We start from the raw sequence: 27,413 nt of genomic DNA, 5'->3' as shown, positions 1-27,413 counted from the left end.
AACTAGTGGCTAACGGGTCGCTCAGAATCTGAAATTTGTGAAGGGCATTTGACTGGGTTAAGGCATCTAAAGAAACAATCTACTTCGCAGGGAGCGTTCGATTGTGATGACCCTTATATAAATTGTGTGGAATCGCTGACGTGGTGGACTATTATTGGAGGCTGATAATCCCTTTAGAACAGACAGACCTGCGCAAAGCAGTTTTGTTTTGTAAAACCTATACAGTAAACTTGTAGTGAGATTCTCTACTTATTATCCTTACACACCACACATTATATTTATTTTTATTTTTGTATAATTTTTTTATTTTTATTTTTCTTTAACTAATTTAGTTTTTCTACTCATTATCCATATCACATATTTGGTAAGAGAAAAAAAATTAAAAATAAAAAAATTATGTGTGATGTGAAGATAATAAATATAATTTTTCAACTTATAGTAGTTGTAATACTATTCAGTTAAGAATAATAAAATAGGATGTAAATAGTTATTGAAAGAACCACCCATCTGATTTGGTTGTGCATCGAAGTTTGTGGTCCAATGAATTTTTTCCTACTTACCACGAAGAGAGATTTTTGAGGGAACGAATATGTTAAATAATTGAATGTCTTTGAGAGGAGTATGTGATCTAGATTAATATTTTTAAGTGGCATCGCACCAGCGTAATTTGTATGATAAATCTCATTCCTTTTTTTGATATTATTGAAACATCCATCATTAATATGGAAAAATGTCAATACAAATCAAGATTCGCTCAATACTACTTGCTTAATAATATTTGGCACACAGTACCACCATACTACAATATCATCAACTTCTATGCACTATGAGTGTCAGAATTTGCCTCCATGCCTATTTTCTTGAGAAGTATGTAGACTGTAATTGAGGAGGTTGTGATTTGGGAGTTAGAAGGAGACCGCTAGAAAAATTACCTGAAAGGTAACTCAAAAGGGGTTGAAGTAGATGATTTGGGTTGATGTTTAAGCGCTCAAACATCTCAAACATCAACCCAAATGACAACTTAAGCTAGCTTTGAAGGAAAGTGTTGATTGCTTGGTTTCTGAATATAGAAAGCATATGAATAAGCATCCAAAATGAAAATTTGCTACTTTTTTTAGAAGAGTCTCATGATTTAACATCTCATCTTGAACATGATAAAAAAAAAAAAAAAAAAAAAAGAGGATGATCTCGAGTAGCAAAAGAGAATGAAGTGATAAAGGGAGAATAAGAAAGGTGTAAACCACTTATGATAAAGGAGATGAGATCATCATCCTCAATTGGTTGGCCTACAACTGCAATCACATGAGGTAGTTGGTGCAATCGAGTTTGACAAGAATGACTTGAGTGAAGTTGGGAAAGGAAGTGGTGGAGGGGAGAAGAGAGGAGTGGGAAATCATGAAGAGAAAGGTTTAGTGGTGTAGGCCAATGGCTATTGGTATCATGAAAAGTTTGGAAAGAAAAGGGTGACCAAGATGATCTACACGTAAGTCTATCCTTATATTTACAGTGACTCAACACAACTTTATTAGGTTACATATGAATTTGGATTTCTAAAAGTAAGGATAAGTATATACACATGGTAACACTTAAATGATATCACTTAGTTGAGGGAGGTAAAGACAATGAAGGTGAGTTGTTTGAGGAAAATGATCGAGAGAGTGCCGATAGTCTATCATGCATAATTATATAATGGGGTACAATTATACAAGATGCATATTATCGTTAGAGAGAGTAATCTATACATGGTAAGTGCTAGAGCTAAGATATACACAATCAGTTTACAAAGGCAACTGCTGGTCATGGCTTGTGATGGAGATTCTATTTGAGTGCTCAGGTTAGTCTTTAGGCGATGATAGTGTTGTAGCTATTAGGTGTGAAGTTACCATAGCAGAGGATGCTTCATTTGGTAAGTGCTCTAATTTTGATAATTTTGCTGCTAGTGTTTGAATACTGTCAATACACCCCCACAAAATATGTCAAGTTACGAGGCCAAGTTTGGTGTGAATATCAAAAAGTGCAATGCAGCCAAGTGGTTTGGTGAGAAGATCAGCAAGTTGCAAAGATGATGGGACATGATTTCTATGAAGTAGACCAAGAACTACACATTCACGGATTAGTGGTAATAAATCTTAATATATTTGCTGCAGACATGAAAAACAAGGTTAATTATCATGTAAAGAGCGCCGAGATTATCGCAAAGTAACACTGGGGAAGTTGGTAGCTTGATGCCCATGTCACAAAGGAGAAATGAGATCCAAGTGAGCTCAAGATAGTTTAAGCTATTGCACTGTATTTAGTTTCAGATCTCGAGTAGGAGACAATGTGTTGCTTTTTGGAAGACTAGGAAATGCAGTTGCTATCAAGAAATACACAATATCTGGTGGTGGGACTCCAGGTGAGAGGACACCTTGCCCAATCTGCATTGAAAAAGGCCTAAAGATCACTCATAGAATTGGAGCTAAAATGGGCTTCTATAGGAGAGTGCATAAATTGATAAACAAAATTAACAATATAGGAAAGATCAAGATTCAGGATGGGTAAGAGTGAAGTATTGAGGGGCACCCGTGATACTACAATAATGGGCTTGGTCAAGAAAAGGGTTTGTAGTGGTAAGCCTTTGGTCTTGGTCATCATGTGAGTACTCATGGGCTTACAATCAATCATTTGAGCCATTTTAAAATATCGAGGTCATATTTGGTGTGAAATAATATGAGACCATCAGGGGTCAGGGTGATTTGAATACCCAGAAACTAGTGGAGAGGGCCAAGATCTTTCACAGAAAATTAACTTCAAAGAGTCGAAATAAGCTCATTAAGAAAATCAGTAGGGGAACCAGTGAGTAAAATATCATCAACATACAGTAGTAATAAAAGACAACCACAAGATGAATGATAAATAAGTAGAGAGGAATCAGCAGTGCTACAAATAAAGCCATAAGTAAGAAGAAACCTACTGAACCTATCAAGCTATTCACGTGGTGCTTGTTTTAAACCATAAAGAGATTTACTCAACTTACAAACATGAGAAGAGTGAGTTGGGTCAATAAAATCTAGATGTTGTTCCATGTAGATAGATTCGTGGAGATTGCCATGGAGGAAAGCGTTATTGATGTTCAACTGGCGAATGTCCCATTGGTTGATCAGGGCAAGAGTGATAACAATTTGGTTGGTGCTCGACCGAATAACCAGAAAAAGGTTTCATAGTAATTAATACCATCTATTTGGTGAAAGCCTTTAGTAACTAAATGAGCCCTTAAACATTAAGGCTACTATCTAAATTGAGTTTGGTTTTAAAAATCCACTTGCAACCAATGACAGACATGGAGGGATCATGGGGAACAAGAGTCCAAGTATTGTTGTCATATAAAGCTCATAACTCATTAAGCATGGCTTTGGACCAAGCAGGGTGATTGAGAGTAGAGCAGACGATTTTTGGCTCTTTGGATATGGAAGTGAGATCATGAAAGTTGACATATTTTGGATTGGGTTTATGTATTTTGACTTTAGAGAGGGTAATCATTATGCGTTCAGTGGTGCCCAGAAGGAGGTGTGGGAGGAAGAGCAAATGGTAGAGTAATAGGTTCTTGGATATCATAGGAAGGTGAGGTAGTGGAGTGAGGATCATGGCAGAGAGGAGAAGATACTAGGCAAAGGGATGGGTAAATTAGTGATTGGAAGGGAGATAGCAACGTGTGTAGGTTGAGCTTGGGGGGGGGGGGGGGGGGGGGGGAGGGAGGGGGGCTAATCCAAATGTCAAAAGTAGAAAGAGTCGGCTCAGAGGGTGGAGGCAATTGAAGGTTCTTAGGTTGTTTATAAGGAAAGTTATGTTTATCAAAGACAACATGGCAAGCAATGTAAGTGCTACAAACTGGAGGGTGATAGCACTTGTACCCACAATACTTATCATTATAGCCCAAAAAGGCACGTGGTATGGTTTTAGGGTCAAACTTGTTTTGTTTGGTGTCCCAAGTGTAGGAATGATAGTTGAGATAAGTCCTATAAAGTATGGAAAAAGGAGATTACAAATCAAGAGTGGTAGTGGGAAGCTGATTAATTAAAAAGGTAGCTAAAGCAAATGCTTCAACTTAAAAATGTTTTGGAACACCACCATAGAAAAGCATCGTCATACCAAGTTCACAAATGGTACGATGACAACATTGGATAATACCATTCTGTTAAGGGCCATGCGAACAAGAGAGTTGGTGAATAATAGCTAATAGCTTGTTGTTATAAATGAGAAGTATATTGACTGTTGGCAAATTCACCATCCCATCAATTTGGAAAATTTTTATTTTGCTATTAAATTGCCATTCAACATATTTTTCAAAAAGTAAAAAGGTGGAGAAAAATCATATTTCTTTCGGAGTGGAATAAACCATTTGTATTTAGAAAATACATAAACTAAACATCCATAGTAATGAATTTTTCCAACAAAAATAACAGGGGCAAGACCCCATATGTGAAGTCCCCAAATCCCATGTACGGACACATGAAAATTAAGATCGTCAGGATGATGACAACTCAGGTCACACACCCCAACAGCAAGTGCTAAGTGTGTGCACATGCAACACGTATAAGACAAAATGCGCAGCGGATAAGTTAAAGCCAATCAACTAAGTACCAGAATTTGCTAAATACAGAATTTTAAAATAAAATGTCTCTAAAAGTTATACAGTTATCCAATATAAATATAATACAAACCAAACACAATAACCAAAAGCAGAAAATAAATCTCAACCCACGAGAAAGTGATCCCCAATCACTTCAGAAGGAGCCGCATCTTTAGGCTTTGCATCCTCATCTACATCAAAATATACGGCATCAAAAAACAATACTGCAGGTAAGTAATAATTCAAACAATCTACAAGATAAAAATACATTTATGCAACTAACAAAATGCGTGTATATGATGAAATATGCATAAAACCCAAAATATTATTTTCTCTGAAAATGAATATTTTCCAACACATACCAAAATCTCATTTTAGCCTTAAAACATATCCGCAATTTTTTCAGAAAATGACCCAATATAAATTTCACAATTTTTTTAGAAAATGATTCGCATAACTTTTAATCAAATCTCGCAATTTTTTAAGAAAATAACCTAGTATAAAATTCACAAATTTTTTCAGAAAATGGTCCACATAAATCCATTTATCAAAACTTGATATTTTTCCAGAAAATAACCCATTATCCATTTTACCGTATGCATCATGATCTCCCCTAGGGATCATCTACACACCCTAGCTCTCATTGCCACACCGCAGGTAACGACCATACATGTGATTTCATAATAAGCAATACCCAGTTCTGTGCCCAACACGTATCATGACCAGGCATCCTCTAGCCCACCCAGCAGAGGGGCCACGGAGTCGATACAATAGCATTACCGTATCATTCGAGCTTGTTGTCACCCAACGATAATTTAGAGGACGTCACTTAGTATATTCTACTCCCGAGTGTCCAGAAGAGCTCGACTGAGATAATCCTCCATCTCGGCTTGGGGTCGTGATACACACGCACCCAAAACTCCATTTACACATGAAAACCAAGTTTTTATTTCTAATACTTGAACATGTATGCAATCATGCGAGAATCCAGTTTTTCTTTACAAACATGAATATGCGTGAACTTATGCCATGTATGACAAGACAAAAATATCTAACAACCAAGAAATCCCAACATCAACCAATCACACAAATAACTTCATTTTCCAATCTAACCGACCGCCCGACTCCTCAAATCACAAAGTATTTGTTAATGCAAAATATATTTAAATTTCTAAAGTTATTTAAAAAATATTTACAGCGCTAAAATGCACTCTGGAAGTCACGCCAAAAGTGGCAGAGCAGCGACAGACAGCAATTTCCAAGTAATGGTCGTGAGTATCAAAATACCCAATTTTAAATGGGGACAAATAAAGACTTGAGATGGCTAGGAAATGGCTTAAGGGTATTGGTGAAGTTAATGGTAGTGGTGGTTGGCCATGGGTGACGGTTGGAGGCCAAAATGCTCAAATCAAAAATGGAGATGGTGGGGCTTTCAAGGTGGAGGATCAGGGCTGAGGAAGGGTGGATTAGGTAGCTGGGAGGCCAATGGTGAAATGGTGAAGATGTTGTGGCCAATGGTAGCGCGACGATGGTTCATGAGCTCAAGAACCGTGTGGCTTGATGGACTTTGAGGGAGTAAACGGCTGGGAGTTAGAGGCTGAGCTTGGTGGAGGATAATGGCCGGTGGGAGGGGAAGCTATGGTGGTGGTGGTGGTGCCAAAGGGCGGTGCACGGCGGAGTAGAAAAAGGCACACCCATTCGGGCTACACATGGCCAGTGGAGAGAGAGAGAGAGAGAGAGAGAGAGAGAGAGAGAGAGAGAGAGAGAGAGAGAGAGAGAGAGAGAGAGAGAGAGAGAGAGAGCATGAGGAAGGGAGGCTAGTTTCAGTGGGGTGGTGGTCGTCGGCGTGAGGTGAGGATGGTGAGGTGGGCAGTGACAACTGGTGGCGCACAGTGGCTGGGCTGACTGGAGAGAAATGAGAGGGGGCTGGTCGTGCATGGGTTGGGAGGTAGGGAAGGAAAAAAGAAAGAAGAAAAAAAAAAGAGAAAAATGGAAAAAGAAAAAGGAGGAAAAGAAAAAGGAAGGAAAAGAAATAAAATCCAACATTTTCATCTCGGGTCTAAAAATTGATCCAATGAAAATGATTTCAAAACAACAATTTAAATAAAAATAATTTTAACACAATGATTAAGTAAAATAAAATAATAAAATCCAACAATAACATAATTTAAAAAAAAGCATTTTAAATAATAAATATTATTTTAATAACAATAAAACACATCGAATTAAATTAATAGTTAAAAGTCATAAAATAATACTACGTAAATCATCTAAAATTTAAAATAAGAAAGCTCATAATCCTAAAAAAATTCAACAATTAGTTAGTCAAAATACACTTAAATACGGGGTATCGCACCATAAGTCACAATAAACTTTATCAAAGATGGAATGAGTTAAACTAGAAGAGGATAAAAAAGAAAGTTTGCTCAGTTTGCCTAACTAACAATTTCACAAACAGAATGAGTTTTATTGAAACCAGTAATTTGAATAAGTCCTTTGGATTTGAGGACTTGGAGGGCAAATGATTGAGAATGTCCCAAATTTTGGTGCCAAACTTCTTCAAAGATAGTCTATAAATGAATGGAGAAGTGAGCGTTGTAAAGAGATGATAAGGTGTAAAAATAACCCTTTTGTTGTCCAGCCATTAGGACACAGTGAGTCTCTCGTTCTTAATAACAAAACCAATACCCTAAAATTTATAGTTATAGGGATAATCTTTAATAAGTTGCTCAATAGATCAAAGATTTTTCACCAGGGCCAATACAAAAAGATTACAATTTAATTCTAATAGTACCATTATTTATGTAAGTGTCACCAACATGTGTAATGGTATGAGAGCCACTGACGCCTATTATTATAACATAAAATAGCAAAGGAGATTTTCGAGTATACCTGGATTACCTGTCATAAAGGCATATGCTCAAGTATCTGCAATCCATTCGTTATCATTAGAAAAAATTTTCAATGTTGGAGCAACTAGTGCTTGAGGAATATCATTATGCTAGTAAGAGTGATTAAATATGTTACAGCACTTGCAACGTGGCCCTTTTTGCCACATATTTGACATATATCTGCACCCTCGCTGTTTTGGGGGGGGCGGGGGGCGGGGGGAATCACTGGGGGGGGGGGGGGGGAATCACTGGCTTTATTTGGGTTGGACTTATCTATACGATGAGTGGAAGAGGGCCCTGTGTGGTTTTCTTTGGCCGAGTGACTTGTAGGGTAAAACCCTCGACCTCGAGAGGAGGAGGGTTGCTACTATGAATGGTTGCCACTACGGTGGTCCTTGGAGGCAGGCACATTGTTCCACTGTCTATGGAATTCAAATGAATAGCTAGAAGTAGAATCATGGAGGGAGGTTCGAGTTTCAAACCCTTGGAGAAGCAGAATGAGCTCGGCATAGGACGACATGGGAGGCTTGAGCATTGACTTGGTGAAGGGTTTGCATTTGGCACCGAGGCTATTCAGCAACTTAAACACCTTCATCTTGTCTTGCACAGGGCATCCGATTGAAGCCAAGCTATCACACAATCTGTTGAACGTCCGTAGGTAATATGCAAGTTGAGTTGTGGGTTCCTTCCTTAGGTAAGTCAATTGTTGGGTGAGATGAAACTCTTGCTCCTGAGATTAGTGTGCGTACACTGCCTTGAGTGCATCCCAGACTTGGTGGACTGAGTCTAAGCCAATTAGGAGATGAAGGGCCTTTTTTGAGAGAGTGCAAATAATCCATTCCCATAGCAATTGGTCGAATTTGTGCCACTAAAGGAAAGCTGTGGTGGGTTCTAAATTACCAGACCCAAAAGCTTTGTCGATGGGGATTTCAAACTCTGGAGGTGCCAAAGTCTTACTTAAGAGATGTTCCAGCTCACGCCAGAGTGGATAATTGCTGTTGTTGAGACGTAAGGTAAAAAAGTCACCCACATTCAAAGCTATGGTGGCAGTGGGAGGAAGACTCTCTTCACTCACACAGGCTTTGGTACCATAAAGACAATGATGGTAAGTTGTTTGATGAAAGTTCTCAGTGATCATGAGAATACTGAGTCTATTATTTGTATTTATATAATGAGGTACTATTATACAAGATGTATATTACTATTAGAGAGAGTAATCTATACATGGTAAGAGCTAGAGCTAAGATGGGTTGGTCTTTGGGCGTTGATAGTGTTGTAGCTGTTGGGTGTGAAGTTACCATAGGAGAGAATGCTGCATCTGGTAAGTGCTCTAATTTTAGTAATCTTGTCGTTGGTGTTTGAATAGCGTCACTAGGAGATTGATCTTCTATGGGATCATTATCTTCAATAACAACACAAATGTGCCATTGAGTCTTTTCTTCAACAGAAGCACTTTCTTGGATGGCAAGTAAGTTAGCAACAACAGGTTGTCTTTGTTAAAAAACATAAATGATCATTCAGTATTTCTCTTGTAGGCATTAAGTGTTATTTATGGTTAAGAACATGTTGAAGTGCTATTTTATCACATATTATATGTTTGTATGTGAAAACATGTATTTTGTACCATCAAATGATCATCACAAGGGTTTAATGTTTTGCATTCTAGAGTATTAAAAAATGGCATATTGATATTACTCTTAAAATTACAAAAAACTTATATTTTACACTTAGATTTAGGCCTAGTTTGGTTACTATGATTATTTCATATTATATAATCATTACAATTTTTTTTTTTTAAATTTTCACACAAAATTTAATAAACAATTCAATTTTTTCAAATCTCAATATAAAAATAATCTTAAAAATTTATATTCTAACAAAATTTTATTCAAATTTTAACGTTTATCTCATTTCATCTCGTAACCAAATGAGATTTGAATTATAGATGTTATTATAAAGTATATTTTTCTAACATATATGCATTTTGATTCTTGCTCCTCATCATCTACATCATCTATAATTCATCTTCTTCGCAAATGACAATTGAGTTGAAGCCGCATGCTAGGGCATCTTCTTGGTTGGTACTTAGTTCGCTCCTCTTTCCTTTCCTGCGAACATGCACGTGACATTTTTTTATTTAACAGTCTCTACGTACCTTCGTCCTGTTGTCTGCTATGGGCCATTGAATAATTTCGTGATCTCTTGGTAGGAACTTGTTTTGGCTGCATGCATGGACTGATCATAGACACAAAGCGTATAGGAATTTCTTATGCTACTTCAATTTTGCATAATAGGCATTAGCTATATAGGAATACTAATCTATTTATTTATTATTTGGTGACAACACATAAGAATTTCATTGAAATTAAAGAAAAATTCGTAAACATACCTAGTTATCAACCATTCAGAAGGTCTTGCTCCGGCTATCCCTTAAATGTTTTTGAATATATAGATGATGGCTAGCCACCCAAAAGATTTACTACTCTAATATGAATATGAATGGTGTTTTTTTTTTTAACATATATATATATATATATATATATAGATATATATCTTTTTTGAGGAATGAATATTCTATACGGCCTCCTTACAAAAATTACTCAAACTCAAACAATAGCAATTTTCTACTTTTAACATGAGCTCTCTTTTAGAACTCTATCGCACGTATCAAACACATCCAAGTTTGGATAAAGTTCACATCGAAAAAGATAAAAAAAAATAGAAAAATGATACCATGTTGGCTAAGTTTATTCTCTTAATTTGAGTGGTCATGTATTTTATTTTATTTTTAATATTTTTTTACTTAATAATTAAGAAAGTGATTATTATTGTATTGGTGTTTTTTTAAATATTTAAAAGACAGAAAAAATACAATTTGTACCTAAGGCACTCCAGCAGTCAAAGCTGGGCATCGTAGTAGGAACACCTAAAAATAAAAGAAGCACCTCTGTCGCAATTACTAATTTAGTAAGAATAATGATATACTTATAATTCTTTTACAACTATTACAATTTATTTCATAATTAATAAATAAAATTAAAAATGAATTTTAATTTTATAAGATTATTTATTATTAAATTTAAAGTTGAAAAAAATTATAAGAAAATCATCGACTTAGACCTCATTTGGATACAAGAGTACCAGAAATCTTAAATAATTTTGTACGACTAAGGTCTAGCTTGGATAATGAGTTTAGATGAGTTGTGACTAGTTGTGAGATATTTGAGTTAAAATAAGATGAGTTAGAAATTGTTTGAGTTAAAATGTTTCATGAGATTTTGAAAAATGAGAGATAAAGAGTTAAATAAAAATATTGTTAAAATATAAATTTTTAATATTATTTTTATTTTAAGATTTGAAAATGTTAAATTGTTTTTTATGTGTTGTTTGGAAATTTAGGAAAGCTGTAACAATTAGGTAATGATTAAATGAAAAAAATTGAAGATTTAAAATTGAAAAGTATTTTATCTTTGTGGTATTTGGATATTGAGATAAAATGAAAGTATCTCTCTATCCAAACCAAGTGAGTACCCTAACAACCAAACGCACATGAAAACACTTCACGGGATAATTTTAGGTCATCTCATGATGTCTCTAGCCTCTTCATTAATTAAACAAGTCCAATACAGAGAGGTCAGCCAAAAGCAAGGGACCAAGGATCGAGCCTCTCATATTCCTTACCCCACCAAATAGTGAGGAATCTCCCACTGATGGCGTCGAAGGTCTTGACGATGTCATCAAATGTGTTGGCATACATTTTGGACGCACCTTTAGTTTGGAGCTCTATTTTGATAGTGTCAAATGAGTGGAAATAGATGTAGGCAAAAGCTCTAGCAATGCCACCACCAGTTGTGTCGATGAGGGCATGCTAGAGGACAGAGAGGCTCTTGAGAAGGGTCTTTTAGGGTTTGGGGCCTTGCGCGAGATGAGTTTTAAGGAAATAGAGGCAAAGGAGAGGTAGGTAGTGGAATTGACATAATTGAGAGGTGATTTGGGTGGTTTTCAAGTTTTCATAGGGATATGGGTTTGTTTTTGGGGATGGGGTTTGTGAGGGACGTGAGAGCGCGGTTGCCACCCAACTAAACATACCAATAGTCACCAAATTCATATGGGCAACTGAGGAGAGGCAATGATCATCTTAAGATCGATTTGTCTTGAAGTAGTCAGTGAAGTATATATTATAGCAATCACACCTAAAGTATAAATGAAAGGAAGGGGTAGGCAAGGTGGGTGAAGAGGGAAGCGAAATTAATTGGTGGGTGGGGCTTGGAGGTTTGGGAGTGGAGGCCAAGTGTTGATGTCGTGTTTCGCTACCTGAGCGACTCCACGGGGACCTAACTCACACCCGTAATAATGAAGAAACGAGAGCTACGGGGTGGTGGGAGACACATCTAATTCTTAAGTCAGTATGAGTCATCTATATGAGAAATGTAGAAACTTAAGTGTAGAAAGTGTTTCTAACCCTTCCCCTTGCTAAGAGAGGGAATATATATACCTGGTCGGGGTGATTCCTGGAAAGGGGATTGTGGGGGTGTCGCTCTGTACTCGAGTTGCATTACCCTGCCAGCTTCCTGCTGCACAATAGACCTGCCAGACCCAATCATGGCAACTACTAACAACCTAGATGCATGTCGTGGCATGCCCACCCTTAGACTTTATTAAATGCGATGTGGCTCCTTGTTGTGGCGTGCCCGTCTCCGCCCTCCATTAAATATAGCGTGGCCTCAGTCAGGTGTGCCTACTCCTTAGGTTTGTATGGTTGTTGGGTTCAGGGACATGGATTGTCCTTGACCTTTCGCACTAGGGTTGTCGGCTAGTAATGGTGTCAGACAATCTATCTTCCAACCCCTAATCAGTGCATGTTGCTTAATCGCTACTTCTCTTGGGCTTCCTGGCTCGGCTTGGCCTGGCCTGACCCATCTTATCCTCTCAGGCCACTGGGTTTGTTCGAGCCCCATGGAATTAGGCTAGGCCCGTCTTATCCTCTTGGGTCATTGGACCTGTTTGGGCCCTGCGATTTAGCTAGGCCCGGCCTAAGGAATAACTCCCCTTACACTTAGAGTCGGGTATCCATGACAAAGCTATTTGCTATGCTCAACCTTTTGGAACCAAGCTTTTTAGTCTATGCAAAATGGAGGCGAAGAAATGTCGAGGGACTCTAAATAACAATACATATTGATCTTGAAGACAAAACGAGATGAAATCGTTCTCATTCAAAAGAGGCTTAATATTTCTGCCCCATTGCACCATTTAATATTTAAGGATATCAATTTTTAACACGAGCCAACACATGAACATGAAGTAGATGGAATAGAATCAAGCATAATTTGATCATGATCCATTCGACACATGTAAATTGATCAGGTTAATAATTAATGCCATTTTCGAGTCGATTCATAAAAGTTATTCCACCTAATATCACTAATTAATTACCACTGTTTATTATAAAGTGGGTTGTGAAAATTAATATACTTTAAATAAAAAAAATTCGAATTTCCAAAATATAAGCACTATAAAATCATGAATTATATAACAATTTAATCCACCATTCTAATTATTGATACGAGTATTTATTTAAAAATCAAGAGATTTTTCATTTAATAGTTGATAATTAGAATGGTGTGTTCATAATTGATAATTTAGGAAATTTTCCAATTATGTAAAACTTAGGAATTATCCATCTAAACATAATTCATTTGATAATTTATAATGAAAAATATCTTCTTCAATAATTAATTATAAAAACACACTAATTATTGGCAGGACCAAAACTTTTTTAATTTCCATAGAAAACTAAATCCATATCATCATGCTTATATATCCAAATATATGATACACACTTTTTTAAATTCTACTCAAACATCTCCATACAAATTATTTTATTATTATTAACAGAATTGTCAATGCTCCAAAAATCTAAACCAACCTTAATCTATTTTATCAATATAAATAAATTTTAAATTAAAATAAATTTAATAATTTAAAAATTAAATATTTAAATATCAAGCTCAACTTTCAAATTATAATGAATCTCAATTAAATATATATTCAAAAGACATAAACAGAATTCTACCAAAATGATTGGAAATCATGATGGAATATTAATGTTAATAAATTATATATGATGTGACACGCGACGTACCGGACCCAAACTTCGTCACAGCTCAGAGGTTATGACAGGTCATGCTTTGGTTTGCTTGTATTTTAAATTCAGACTCGGACCTTGTTTTTTATTCTCTACGACTACACGTGGCAAAGAGAAGCGATTGGACCAATGTCTTCCCTGCTCCTTCTATTGGTACGTTTCACCCACTCGCTATTTAGGCATTATATTTCACCTTCTCCGAAATCTCTTTCGCTGATTGGTTGGTGCTGGCGAAAGTCCATCAGACTAGATCCTGGCCGCACGCCTCTTACTTTACCAATTATTCGGGGTCCATGGGGAATTCAGTGTGAAAAACAAAGACGACGACGTCGCTTCGTAGTTCGGTCTGCAAAATAGTAAATAGTTGATCAGCGTGAATCTGAATCCTTCCTTCCTTCTCGCATCGCATCTTGTACAAGAAGAAGAATAATTTCCCAAAAGGTCAAATTGCAAACAGAGACTCGCGTAGATCCATTTCTCTGATCATCAATGGGTTTGTGGGAAGCATTTCTCAATTGGCTCCGAAGGTTAGCTTTACTTCCGCCCCCTCTCTTCTCTCCCTCTCGAAATCTTGATTTCCTTTTTCATCCCAAAAGTTACATTTTCATATTTTGTAGTATGCATATGAAGATTAACGATCAAAGGTCGATGTTTTTTCGTTCGAATCCCTGATTTGTATTGTGTAATGTGTTCCGACTGCAGGTCTTTCCTTTCGCGTAATGATAGCAACGTCTCATAGATGTCTTTCTGGTTTTCTGCTTTATTTTTTGTCTCCAACTTCAAGAATCATAGTTATTTTTTGTCTCCAACTTCAAGAATCATAGTGGAAATTCACTCACTTATTCATATTGGTTTTTTCCTATGTAACTTTCCAATGCTTTATTTGGTGATTAAGTAAGAGCATTATTAAAACGAAATATGCTGAACCTGGTATTGTTGAATTATATTCAAATATTACTCTTGGGCTTTAGCTGCTCAGAAAATTATGTTTCCTAGTGACACAATGGATACCCGATGAAATATGAATGAAGCTATAGGTTTAGCGGTATTATACATCAGCAGTAGTAGACCACGATATTCATACGATTAGCGACTGCGAGAATTTTCTGATTAGCTTGGTTTCCAATCAATAAAGACAGTAAGTGGTCATGCCTTCTGAACACCCTATACAATTATTAACATATGTATCTTCCTTTTTTCTCTCCCATTCTTCTTCTTCTTCTTCTTTTTTTTTTTTTTTTTTTTTTTTTTAAATTTTTTTTTAATTTTTTTTTTAATTTATTTTTTATTTTTTATTTTTTATTTTTGAAACTCCGGAATCCAACACGCCAAAAGTGCACCTTCCATTGCTCACTAAATTACGCATATGGCTTGTGACCTAACCATCCTTGCAGGGATACGCATCCCATCCATGAATTCTAAGTTGAACCAATCAACCCATAACAACACCATCTTATATAGCCACCATCCAAGGATATTCTGTTTTGTTGATTTTCCAAGTCATACATTAAAAAACCCTTATCCCCAAGTAACCACCACTTGAAAGATGTGCAAATACCTTTCCTCACGTATATGATAGTTAAACTCCTCCCAAACCACCCCTAGGTAATCTTTGGAGCAAATAAATTTTGCACGTTGACCTTAAATAGAAATCTTTGTCTTGCATATCATTTGGCTGCCATTTGGATTTGGTAATGTCTTATGACAAGAATATTTGGAATCTTAAAGTCTGCTATTAAATTTTCTGAGTGACCTTGATTGATCATTCACTTAGAATGAGGGGGCTTACTCGATTGTAATGTGATTGCAGCCTCTTTTTCAAGCAGGAAATGGAGCTATCTTTGATAGGACTTCAGAATGCTGGAAAGACATCACTTGTAAATGTTGTTGCGGTATGTAATCATCATATTGAGCTTGTATTAGTAGTACTACTTCTTGTATCTCTGGGTTTATTCACTGAAATCCTGGTTGTTGGTGTTGCTTTTTTTTTTATACGTGGTTGTTGGTGTTGCTTCTAGACTGGTGGATATAGTGAAGACATGATCCCTACGGTGAGTGGCCTTTTACATGGAGTTGTGCCCTTTTTTAATTTTACGAGTGGAGGATATACTTTTTCCAAAAGCTTGTTTTTCACTCTCTTTCAGTCAATGCTATTTCATTCTCTTACAGTTATTTTCTTGTTGGTGGTTAAATGTATCTACCAATGCTATTTGCAGGTAGGATTTAATATGAGGAAGGTAACAAAAGGAAATGTCACCATAAAGTTGTGGGATCTTGGAGGTCAACCTAGGTTCCGCAGTATGTGGGAGCGATATTGTCGTGCAGTGTCTGCTATTGTGTATGTAACAATTTTTTTTTCCATATTAGTTGACTTGATGTGTTGAATAAGATAATATTTGGTTTCAAATGCATACCTTATTTATGTTTCTTCCTTGTATTATGGCCTTGTATTTATGTCTGGTTTGGATATCCATGGATGTTTTCTTGTGCAGTTTTCTATAAAATCTCATACTAATACAGAAAATTTTCAATATCAGTAAATAATTTTAGATTGTCAAATGCTTTACACCTTGTTATAGGAGTGACAATATGTGACACAACCTGCGAACCCAACATGAAACTAGCAGGTTTGGATTTGATATAAATGGATTTGACTTGTTAAGAAACGATTAATAAACGAGTTAATAACGGGTCAACCCGCTTAACTCGAAATCAACTCACAATAACCTGTTTAAATTTTATTTCAAATTTATGATTTTATTTTTGTTGGGTTGTAATAATGGTATTTCTCAATATGCTTAAGTTTTTATTATTGAGATTGTAATTCTGGACTTATACTCATATATGTTATTGTTGGATTCGTAAATTGGTTTTATTATATGTTAAAATCTAAAAGTTATTGATATTTTTTGTTAGTAAGTAGTCTTATTATTATTTTTTTAGATATTATTATTTTCGGGTAGAGGATTAGTTTTATGGGAAACAAAGGGCTGGGGTTGGGGAGGTGTGTTCCATTCCAATTCGGGCTTGGAGTGTTTTGGGTAGTGTTTTATTGTATTTTGGGTCATTAAAGTGCTCTCTAGTATGAGTTAGGTGTTTTCTTGTATACGTTCAGTGTACTTGGTTACTCCTATTGATATATATTATATTTTTATTTATAAAAATTATATATTGATAGATTTGAACTTTTATGTGAAATTATGTTAATCATGTCAAATGGGTTATGCGGGTTAGTTAAACCCATTTATATGAAATGGGTTGAAATGAGTTATGTTGTGTTGACCCATTCTGAATTAATTTCTAAAGGGTCAAAATGGGTGACACAACATGTCCCATTATTTAAACGGGTTATGTTAGGTTTTGAAGGTCTGACCTTTTTAACTTAACGGGTCTTGTTCGGGTTGAGCCATATAGTCGAATGCCCATGACTTAACATGACCCGAATACAACCCGCGAACATGAATTGCCAACCCTACTTGTTGATATTCAAGTCTTTGTTTTATGTAATGTGAAAATACCATATTAGAGAACCCCTAGAGGTTGGCTCAAATGGTAAAGGCCTTGGTCTTGGTGGTATGTTCCCTCTAGGTCTAAAGTTCGAATCCTGTTGGATGCAAACAATTTCTAGGGGCCATTGGACTGGAGGATTTTCTCCTTGAATTACCTGAGTTGCACTTGCAGGAAATTCCTTGCTAAAGGCTTGTGCACCATTGAGATTAGTTGATACGTTGTTCTTGGACACCCAATGCCAAACAAAAAAAGAAGAAAATACCATATTAGAGATTCAGAGGTAGTCTATGGATTAAATGCTTGTGATAATTTGGAGCTTAGCTTTATATGACCTATTTCCCTTGGTAGCAGTATACAGTAATAGATATTATGGAAGCTCAGAATAATGTATAATTTTGAAACTAAAGTGATATGGCGAAAACTTTATTAAGGGGACTTAATACATACAACCATGCATGCTTGCATATGTACAGTTTACATGCATGCTTCCATTTATCTTGAATAGTCTAGATTTGAGAAATTCTGGAGATTCTAAAAGTTCTAGCTGAAATAGATATTAGTACAGAACTAAATATAAGAAATTATGTTTTCTACCTTATTGTTGAGCATGTTAAGTTTTTCCTAGTTTAATGAATGTGCACTTCTATTTCAATGCTTGTATTTATGAATAGATGCATTTATATTTTTTTTTCTAAGCTTTAAAAAAAAAGAAAGGCAAAGAAGAAGAAGAGCAATTATGTACACCTGATTTGTCAAATTATAACCTTTTGTTTTTCTCCTTTTGGCTATTTATCAAATTGATATGAGATGTTGTTTTTGATTGAAATGCTCGGATTGTCTCCTTCAAAGCTATGTTTATTGAAATTGATGAGAAATTGAGTCATTGTGCAATACCCAATACAATGCTGAAAGCCAGCGGTCCCCCAAATTCCTTGGAGTTGAGCTCTTGCCTTTTTGGAAGGAGAACTTTCCATGAATTACCTTGGTTTCACAAATTGTTGTGTATGAGTTTTTGTCTTCACTAGTCTACGTTAGTATAGGATTGATAGTCCCGTGATATCCAATTAGTTCTTTAAGCATGAGATGGGATGGGTGCAATTACATGGAAGACACAAGAAAACTTTAAAAAATTCTGAGGTTTAACAGTATTGTTTAGCAGAGTCTCTACAGGTTCAGAAATCCAAATATTCCGTTTGGTTTGCTTGTCATTATATACTTCCACCAACAGATGTTGGCTATAATGCCTTGTGTTATTTCGTAAAGTTGCATTTGAGACTTTGCTTGTGTAATCTAAAATTTATCTCCAGGAAAATGTTCATTGATCATGAACCATGTTTTTTAATAAATCTCTGGTCAAATAAGTACTTTTAATGCCTTTTTGATTGAATAAGTAATAGACCAGTGGTGTTAGTTCTTAATTTTGTCATGACTTCGAAGTTTACAAGTTGCTATAACCTGATTGTTTCTGCAGCTATGTTGTTGATGCTGCTGATCCAGACAACGTGAGTATCTCAAGAAGTGAGCTCCATGATTTGCTGAGCAAATCCTCACTTAGTGGTATCCCGTTGCTAGTGCTGGGAAACAAGATTGACAAGCCGGGAGCTCTGTCTAAGCAGGCTTTGACTAATCAAATGTAAGACATTTACTTTGCGATGGGAACTTTCTCAAGCAATATTCCAAGATGAGCCACTTTTGGGGTTAATGTTGAGATGATACAATTTCCATATATTAGTTTTCGCTAAATGAGGAAGAACATATAGTTTCAGTACTAAAAATTGCATTGTGCTTTGCAGGGATCTCAAGTCAATTACTGATAGAGAAGTTTGTTGCTTCATGATCTCGTGCAAGAACTCAACAAACATTGATTCAGTAATTGATTGGCTTGTAAAGCATTCCAAATCGAAGAGCTGAGGTGGTTTTTTCTTTCTTTTTGGGGGTTTCTGTGTCATAATTTCCTTTGGTGGTGGGTTTGTCTTTGATTGCTGATTGTTTTATTGCGGTATTTTCCTCTGAGATGTGTAAGCTACTATATATTTATTACTGCCTAATTGAGTACCTGGTCATTGTGTTGATCTCCCTTCCTCGAACAGCTGATGAGGATGTATAGCTAACTTGGAATACCTGAAAATGGCCAGCGTCCCGCCGAGCGAATCATGTACAGCATTGATTTTGCAGAAGATGATAGGACAAGTCGTGATTGATAAACTAGAAGGGTGTGGGTGTAACTTCTCTTCATAAATTCCCTGCCCCGCGTTCCCTCTGAGCTATTATTAATCAATTTTAATTTTTTACAGAAGAATGAATACCTTCTACAAAGAAAAGAGGATGGGTTTAGAAAAGCAACGCTCACACTCACGCTAAAACATGAGACCTAAATTTATTTGCGGCAAAGGTATTTCTCCTGAAAATGAGTTTGAGAAATAAAAGAATTCCATTAATCGATGCAGGGATGAGAATATATGGATCCAACCATTTGATACATTCGGCTTTCATCTAGTTTGAAGTGGATATCTTTATAATATTCTTGCAGCCAATCGGTGCTCATGAGTCATGAGCGAATCCCGTCTGAACATTTGGATTCAAGCGGACATCAATCATACTTATTTTGAGTTCCCTTGCGTATTAAACAAAAAGGGAAAAAACTTACTGAAGGGTCAGTTCATACAAACAAGTCGGGAAGTGCAAACACGCAAAAATAAGATTACATGGGATAGCGCAAATCAAACCATTACGTAGTTTTTCACTTACGAATATTAAACATTACAGCACTCTCATTTGCTTAGGCAAAGTTTGGCTAATATGCCACCTTTTGCCTTATGCCTAATCACTCAAAATTTGAACTTTACATTAGATTAGTTATCTAACTCTCTATAATAAAAATTATTATTATTTTTTTAAAATTTTTATATATACTTTTAATGCAATATTTAATTATTTTGAAAATATTTTTTATTTTCATTTTCATAATTTCCAACAATCTCTATATAAAAATACATAAAATCCATCTATCAACCTAAATTAACTTCAAAAGTTCATAAAAAGTTCATACATTTCCATCTATCAAAATACTTCAAAAGTTCATTTTCATAAAATCCAACAATCTCTATATTAAAAGCAGCACTGCTACAGGTACCCGGCGATGGGTACTTGTTGTGGAATCGGTTGATGTGGCGTAATGTCACGTCAGCTGATATAATAATAAAATAAAAAAAAAAAGAGAAAAAAAGGTCACGTCAGCATTTTTCTATAATAATGGAGAAAAATAGTGATAATTTGGGCAAGTTGGCGGGTACTTTGAGATGCAGGTAATTTGAGCCAATGGCTTCACTTGCATGGATTCCTGAAACCTGACGCTGTTTATTGCTCCATCCCCTTCCGAGTCTTCTCCAACTTCTTTATATCTCGTCACATCCCATTTTCCTCTCCGTATCACTCTCTCTCGTGTCTCTGGTCTCTTTCTCTCTCTGCAATTTCTTCAACTCTGATACATTTGAGGACATAATACATTTGCTAGTCTCATGGACTCTGGTAGTTCTACGAGAAGGCCATGTTTCGTTGAGGGAGATGATGGGTTGGCCTCTTTGGCAGGCATGGAAGTCGGCTTCTCTGGAACCCAACACCACAGACAACCTTTCTTGTCTAGGTTGTGTCACAGTGCTCCTTGTAATGGTAATACGAGGAATAGTTTCAGAAGCGCTTCGGTTTTGTCTCCAAGATTTGGGAGGTTCTATGATGCAAGACTCGAAGAGCACCGGCCCCATAGAGAATCCACCTCCCCAAACGAAACCCAGGACTACCCTTTCCGAACAAGCACTATAGCTGCCGCTTGAATATATCTATATATACATAAAAGAAATGAATAGAGAAACTATGTCTAAATGCTTTACAGGGAGAAAAAAGGGGTTTTTGAGAGACGAAGAAGAAGCATTTTGAGGAATTTTGTTTATGTTGATACTGTGAATGTTACTGAGATGTCTCTTTGGGAGTTGCTATTTTTCTCTTTTGATGTATTTAAATATATCTAGTAAAGCAAAAGCATTAGCATTTTGAATGAAGATGTTGTGAGAAAAAATATATACCAAACTTCTCCTCACTTGGTCGCGAGCCTCACTTCAGTTTCGCTGTGGTTTGATTCTGTCCATTTTTCAGTTTGAGTTTGGTGATTTGGGTATGTCATTTGTTGAGGTTTAGATTTGTTGGATCGTTGCTACCCCCATAACCATGTTTCATATGGGTTATTTACGTGGTATGAATAATTGGGAATTGATTAACAGAAGGTAGAAGATGACGGTCCTCTGTTTTTTTTTATTTTTAACCTCATTTGGTGCTTTTATGGAAAACTCAGTTCTTATGGTGAAAAAGCGAGTAGGGAGAGTTTCTTGGTAGGTCGGAAAAAGAGGGCTTGGGGAATTTGGGGAAGTACTTAAAGGAAACACCTGTGAAAAAGAAGGAAAAAAGATCAAGGAAGCGTTCGGAAGAAGTGGAGAAAAGTTAGTTTGGACAGAGTATCATAGTCGCCTTCTTGAAACGAGCGATGAAATCATGAAGGAAGGAGGCGGGCGAGGGAGCGATGATTGTAATTTGTTTCTAAAATCGAACTAGTAAAATTAGCAACAGCAGTTCTTGCGAAATAAAAAAGAATGTGAAAAACAGCTTCCCCTCCAACGGGTTCTGTACGTGAAGGGGGGAAGGCAGGATGAGGAAAGGTTCCAACGTCGCGACGCACCGTTTCATTAAAGTTGCCATGTGGACTCGTGTACGCGGTGGGTACCCCAACCCGTGTGCAAATAGCATTTTTCCTATAGGTACTTGCCGCTAGTTACCTGTTGCGGAATCGTTGACGTCACGTGAGTCAATATATTATAATATATTAAAAAATGAAAATCCATTAAAACTGCATTTCAAATATGATGAAATCTGCAAAAAGGAGCCACGAGCACCAAAATCCATCCCTCTCTGAAGAACCGCACGAAAATCACTGTCGGACCCCATCCCAATAGATTGTTCAGCTACCAACCAAATTCTTCGTTTGTTTTTGCATTTCTACATTCCCGGTAGGTTTTTGAACTCCAGTTTGAGCTAAAAAATGCAGGTATTGTAGATGGGTATGCAACTTTGTTGAATGCCCGCTCCTCTCTGCTCGATCTACTGTTGAAATGGTGAGTTTGGGGCTCTTTTATTTATTTACTAAAGTATTTTTATTTTCCATTTATAAAACTATGTTTGCACATTGTTAGTGTATAAAAAACCTATGAGGTTGACACTGCTTCATGAAGCATGTTAGCGTATTGTTAAACACAATGTTTTATGTTCTCATAAGCAGTTGTTTGTACTAGTAGTGATGTATTTGTTAGTCGACTAGAGCCTACTCTTTTGAGAAGCTAATGTGTTAACATGAGCAGAAGATGAAAGATACAAAATTAGAGTAAGAAAAAAGATACATGTGGTGGATAATAACGTAAAAAGAGAACAGACTCAGAGCACTCAAGGTGCTTACTGAAATGCCTCAAAGGATTGCTTTCATATTTCATTGATTTTCACTACTAATATTTATACTACTCAATGCATAACAACCCATTCTATATCATTGGGCCACGTGTATTTCAAGTTCCCATATAAGAATATTTGTAAATTGAAAATTATGAAATGGCGGAAGCTTTGACCAGTAGAAATCCAAACAGAGTATGTCTTTTCTATTAATCTTGATATATTGATTATTAGGAGATATCCTATTGGTCTGGTCTTTGAATTGGGGACTTGAAGCAAAGCCAGTTGGCAAGAAAATGGGATTTTTCTTGTTTATGTGGAGTAGTAGTTGTATTGAGGTACCTTAAAAATTAAAAATTAAAAAAAAAAAAAAAGTAGTTGTATTTTCATTCCACTGGTTTTATAGTATTCTAAATCAGAGAACTGGTAGAACTAAACTTTCTGACCTGACCAGAGACTTGTAATCCTAATAAAATAAGAGACAAACAAATGAACTGAAAAAGACTCCTAATTCTAGAGATAACAAGCTGTACTTATAAAACAATTAAAGATAAAACAACATAAACTGACAATACATAATAAAAGATTCCATTTTCAAGTAAAATCACTTTCCATTTTGCATTATCAATGCTATTACTTATTTTTACGGCCATAATTCATATTTTGTGGCTGGACCATAGGAATCTCAGTATATGTAAAGTAATGTGAAGGCACATTACATGATTGTCACATTGCGTAGGAAGGTCTTTCTTCTAAGGTTCTGCATATATTCTCAGTACAGTTACTAAGGGCTGAAGGCATATTACATGTACAATGGGAAGCTAATTAAGAATAAAGCAGCATAACGTAGTGGAAAACGACACCCTGTTTAATGAGTAGTGTTACTGCTTCGAACATCACTTAGTTGAAATTAAAGCTTAAGGCACATAGCTCCCTGGGAGAGGGTACTGGTAAACTGACATTTCAGAAACAACATGGTAGACTATTTTTTCAATCTCTATAGCCGGGTTAGAACTCAACTTATCACCAAACAAAGAAATTAAACGTATCCCTTTCGGCCATAGCATTAATCGGAACCCACCAATGGAAAAAACCACCAGGCCTGTACCCATGTTAATGAGACTAGGCAAAATGTGTAATACAGAAAGATAGCCCATGAATCTTTGTACTTAGCAATCTCTATTCTCCAACTATATCGGTTCCTCGAAGCAGCAAAGTTCTCTCTCACTAAAACACAAATTACTCACCAAGACAACACGAGGAGATACAAAACATGTAATCCACAAGTACATGTTATTACACAAGAAAAGGGAAATGTAGTTTGTTTCGTATTTTGTGTAGGTGTTGCTGGGTCTGAGAAAATGATTTTGTTGCTTAATGAAAGAACAGTTTAGTGTTGTTTATTTAGAATTTTTCATTCAGGATGTACTACTTGTAAGGCCAGTTTTAATTACTCTTGTGGAATTATGCAGTTCATCTCTTCTCATCATGGAAAAAGGGGAAGAACACCCATCTCTGCTAACACCATCTTGCTCAAATCCCTCAACTACGATGTGTTATATTTTTTTAAAAATTTGTAGGACTGTGTTGGGTTGATATTTATGGATTTTGTACATGAATAACTTGTGTAATAACACGTTAGGGCATACCATCAACTTTTATAAATTTCGAAAATTACATGCACATGCACAGGTACTATGGAGAACTTCCTGCATGGTCACCAGCTTTTCTAGAACATCCAGATGGCTACCAATATCCAAGCAACATTCAAGAGGTGATATAACTGTGTTGAATTTTTTTTATAAGTTGGTTTTTTTTTTAAAACAAGATTAATGTCATAGATTTTTTGTTCTTTTAGCACAATGCTGGATACCCAACTCCTCTCATGACTACTGGATTCACCGCGAGCGAAAGAGTTGATATAGAAGAAACATTCGATTGTACGGAAACTGATATTCCATGTACCTCCGTTAGAGTTGAAGAAAACAATGAAAATAGACCAGATTTAGTAGAAACCGAGGATGGAATTGTCGAGACACCTTAGGTAGAGGATGAAATTGGTGGTGATACGATTGAGGAGCTAAAGTCAAAGATGGAGTTTGATTATTTTGAAGAAGTAATGACTTATAATAAGCAGTATGTTAAGAAATGTGGATTTGAGGTGATGACAAGAATGACTGAGAATGGAGATGATGGGACTGTCAGATATGCCACCCTCGGTTTTGCCCGTGGTGGGAAGGCTCGTAATAGGACGTTGAATGTTGCCAGACCACGTCCAACAGGAAAAACAGAATGTAAGGCAAAGATTAATTTCTTAAAAGTTGACTGAAAGTTTCAGTTGACAACAATTCATAATATTCATAACCATGGCCTCAGTCCAAAAAAATCCCGCTTCTTTTGATGTAATAGACAAGTGAGTTACTCCGTAAAAAGAGTCTTAGATACAAATGATCTGGCTGGCATCTGAATGAATAAGAGTTTCGGATCTCTGGTCGTTGGCGCGGGAGGTTTTGAGAACCTCCCGTTTTTTTAAAATGATTATCGCAATTACATCGATAAGGCAAGACATCTATGACTTGGCGCTGGTGGTGCTGGAGCGCTTCGAGAATATTTTTTACGGATGCAATACAAAAATCTTGGGTTCTTTGCATTGATAAATTCAGATGATGATGAGAGGTTAAAGAATGTCTTCTGAGTAGATCCTCGTAGTAGGACAGCCTACCAAGATTTCGGTGATGTGGTTACATTCGACACCACATATATGATGAATAGATATGAGATGCCATTTGCACAATTTGTTGGTATAAACTACCATGACCAATCAATTCTTTTGGAAGCATAATTGATATCTAGTGAGGATATAGCAACGTTTGTGTGGTTATTCAAGACCTGGTTACAGTGTATGGATGGTATAGCTTCAAAAGCTATTATCACAGATCAGGACAAGCAATGAAGAATGCTATTGTTATTGTCTTTCTAAAAAGTTGACATCGATTTTGTTTGTAGCATATACTAAAGAAAGCCATTGAAAAGCTTGCCTCCTATGTTGCCTACAAAATTGGGATCAATAATGCATTGATGAAATGTGTATATGACACCCAAAGTGTTGAAGAGTTTGAAAAAAGTTGGGATTAGTTAATCACCACTTACAACTTGCAGGAGAATGCTTGGCTGCAAAGTTTATACACTAAGCATGAGCACTGGGTATCGGCGTTCTTGAAATATTTCTTTTTTTTTTTGGCGGGGATGAGTACAACGCAACGAAGTGAGAGCATGAATGATTTTTTTGACAGTTATGTTCACGCTAAGACAAACTTGAAAGAGTTTGTCAATCAGTTTGACAATGCATTGGAAAAGAAATTTGAAAATGAAAATAGCGTTGACTTCCACTCATTTAGTATCACCATTCCCTACATATATAGATCTCCAATCAAAAATCGGTTTCAAGAATTGTATATGAATGCAAAATTCAGGGAAGTTTAGCGAGAACTTACATGTCTTATAGATCTGGATCCAGAGTTACTTAATAGAGATGGTGCAATAAAGACGTATCTGGTAGAGGATGAAGTTCATGTGGAAGAATTCACAAAACTAGTTAAATATTCAGTGGACTTTAGTGAGGTGGATACAGCTGCAAAGTGTTCGTGTGGGTTATTTCAGATGAGGGGTATATTGTACAGGCATATTTTGGCTATATTCAAATGTAACGGTATAAAATCTTTGCCAAATTAGTATATTTTAGAGAGATGGAGGAAGGACATCAAGAGGAGGTATACGTTAATCGATAGAAGCTATGACGCAGGGGCTCATCGGCAAATGCTAACAGATATTCAACTCTATTGAATATCTGTTATAAGATGATTACTCATGCAGCGGGTTTGAGAAAACATATTGAGGATGCAACACAAAAATTGTATGCAATGATTGAGTTATATAGTGACAACCAAGAACCTCCATTAGGAACATGCACGGGTTCCAATGTTGTTCTTTGTACGACACAGGATGCAGCTACAGGTGGTGGTTCACATAAAGTACTCAGTCCACTAGTAGTAAAAGGCAAAGGCAGACCATCATCTTTGAGGAGAGCATCCATAATGTCGAAAGATGTGCGGAAAATTAAAGCGAAGGTGAAGAAAGCGCCAGTCAAGGAAAAACGTAAACAGGTACTTCACTAAACTAGTTATAGATAAATATAGGTGTTTATGTGGTTTTATAAATTATTAATGCAAACACTTACAAATGGGTTTTTTTACTTGTATATTTTAGAGAGATGGAGGAGATACACCATTGCCGAACACGTGCAGGAATTTATTTGGCCCATCAGAGATAGACATGTCCAATGCTAGCTTATTGTAGGTATATTAATTTCCTAAAATGTATAATGGAGCTGTTATACTTTTTTTGATGTTTACTTATTGCTGCCAATAATTTTTTTTTTTTACGTTTGTTATGTTATCACCAACCTGTTGAAGATAGCTCAGTTGTTGACATTAGTCGAACCTAGCGCTGAGAATCAATGATTGGGAGTCAAGAAAGCATAATAATTCTGCATTTTTTAGAAATAGTAATATTGACATTACACTAAGATTTGCATATTACTCATTGCAAATTCAATTTGGTTTGGATGGATCACAACTGGTTGAAGAGTTTCTGGTAGATGGATCACAACCGGTGCAACCTTAGTGACTTTTAAGTTCAATATTGGTAAAGTGGTTATTCAAGCAACCATAGGGTGAAAAGAAAATTATTGTAATTTTTTGGACGTTTGGAG

The 27,413-nt window shown here is 36.2% G+C and overlaps 1 protein-coding gene and 1 long non-coding RNA gene across 6 annotated transcripts; both read left to right on the top strand.

The window, feature by feature from the left end:
• The first annotated feature begins 13,942 nt into the window (after nucleotides 1-13,942).
• On the top strand, nucleotides 13,943-21,147 carry LOC122295891 (ADP-ribosylation factor-like protein 8a). Of its 3 annotated transcripts, XR_006238313.1 has the most exons (8): nucleotides 13,943-14,172; nucleotides 15,456-15,537; nucleotides 15,664-15,696; nucleotides 15,862-15,983; nucleotides 18,627-18,788; nucleotides 18,949-19,067; nucleotides 19,246-19,368; nucleotides 19,450-21,147. XR_006238313.1 is itself a non-coding variant. In XM_043105171.1 (7 exons), the coding sequence occupies exons 1-6, from the start codon at nucleotides 14,135-14,137 to the stop codon at nucleotides 19,064-19,066; spliced, it is 555 nt and encodes a 184-aa protein (XP_042961105.1). In that variant the 5' UTR covers nucleotides 13,943-14,134; the 3' UTR covers nucleotide 19,067; nucleotides 19,246-19,429. The 3 variants fall into 3 exon arrangements, 2 of the variants coding, with proteins under 2 accessions (XP_042961105.1, XP_042961096.1); XM_043105171.1 differs by lacking the exon at nucleotides 19,450-21,147 and having other exon boundaries at nucleotides 19,246-19,429; XM_043105162.1 differs by lacking the exons at nucleotides 19,246-19,368; nucleotides 19,450-21,147 and having other exon boundaries at nucleotides 13,945-14,172; nucleotides 18,949-19,227.
• A 395-nt stretch (nucleotides 21,148-21,542) lies between these two features.
• Nucleotides 21,543-27,173, top strand: LOC122295910. Of its 3 annotated transcripts, XR_006238323.1 has the most exons (4): nucleotides 21,543-22,314; nucleotides 24,335-24,416; nucleotides 24,501-26,805; nucleotides 26,909-27,173. It is a non-coding gene; the product is annotated as an uncharacterized LOC122295910 (long non-coding RNA). The 3 variants fall into 3 exon arrangements; XR_006238321.1 differs by having other exon boundaries at nucleotides 24,335-26,805; XR_006238324.1 differs by having other exon boundaries at nucleotides 24,115-26,805.
• Nucleotides 27,174-27,413: the final 240 nt, after the last annotated feature.

This window comes from Carya illinoinensis, chromosome 2 (assembly GCF_018687715.1).
Source record: "Carya illinoinensis cultivar Pawnee chromosome 2, C.illinoinensisPawnee_v1, whole genome shotgun sequence".
In the NCBI taxonomy this organism is placed as follows: Eukaryota; Viridiplantae; Streptophyta; class Magnoliopsida; order Fagales; family Juglandaceae; genus Carya; species Carya illinoinensis.
Note: the sequence above shows the minus strand (reverse complement) of the source record. Positions and strands in the feature narration are given on the sequence as shown.

Coding starts and splice junctions, on each gene's coding strand:
- LOC122295891 (XM_043105171.1), top strand. CDS start 14,135: ATGGGTTTGTGGGAAGCATTTCTCAATTGGCTCCGAAG. Junction 14,173..15,455: donor TTTCTCAATTGGCTCCGAAG/GTTAGCTTTACT, acceptor ATGTGATTGCAG/CCTCTTTTTCAAGCAGGAAA. Junction 15,538..15,663: donor CACTTGTAAATGTTGTTGCG/GTATGTAATCAT, acceptor TGTTGCTTCTAG/ACTGGTGGATATAGTGAAGA.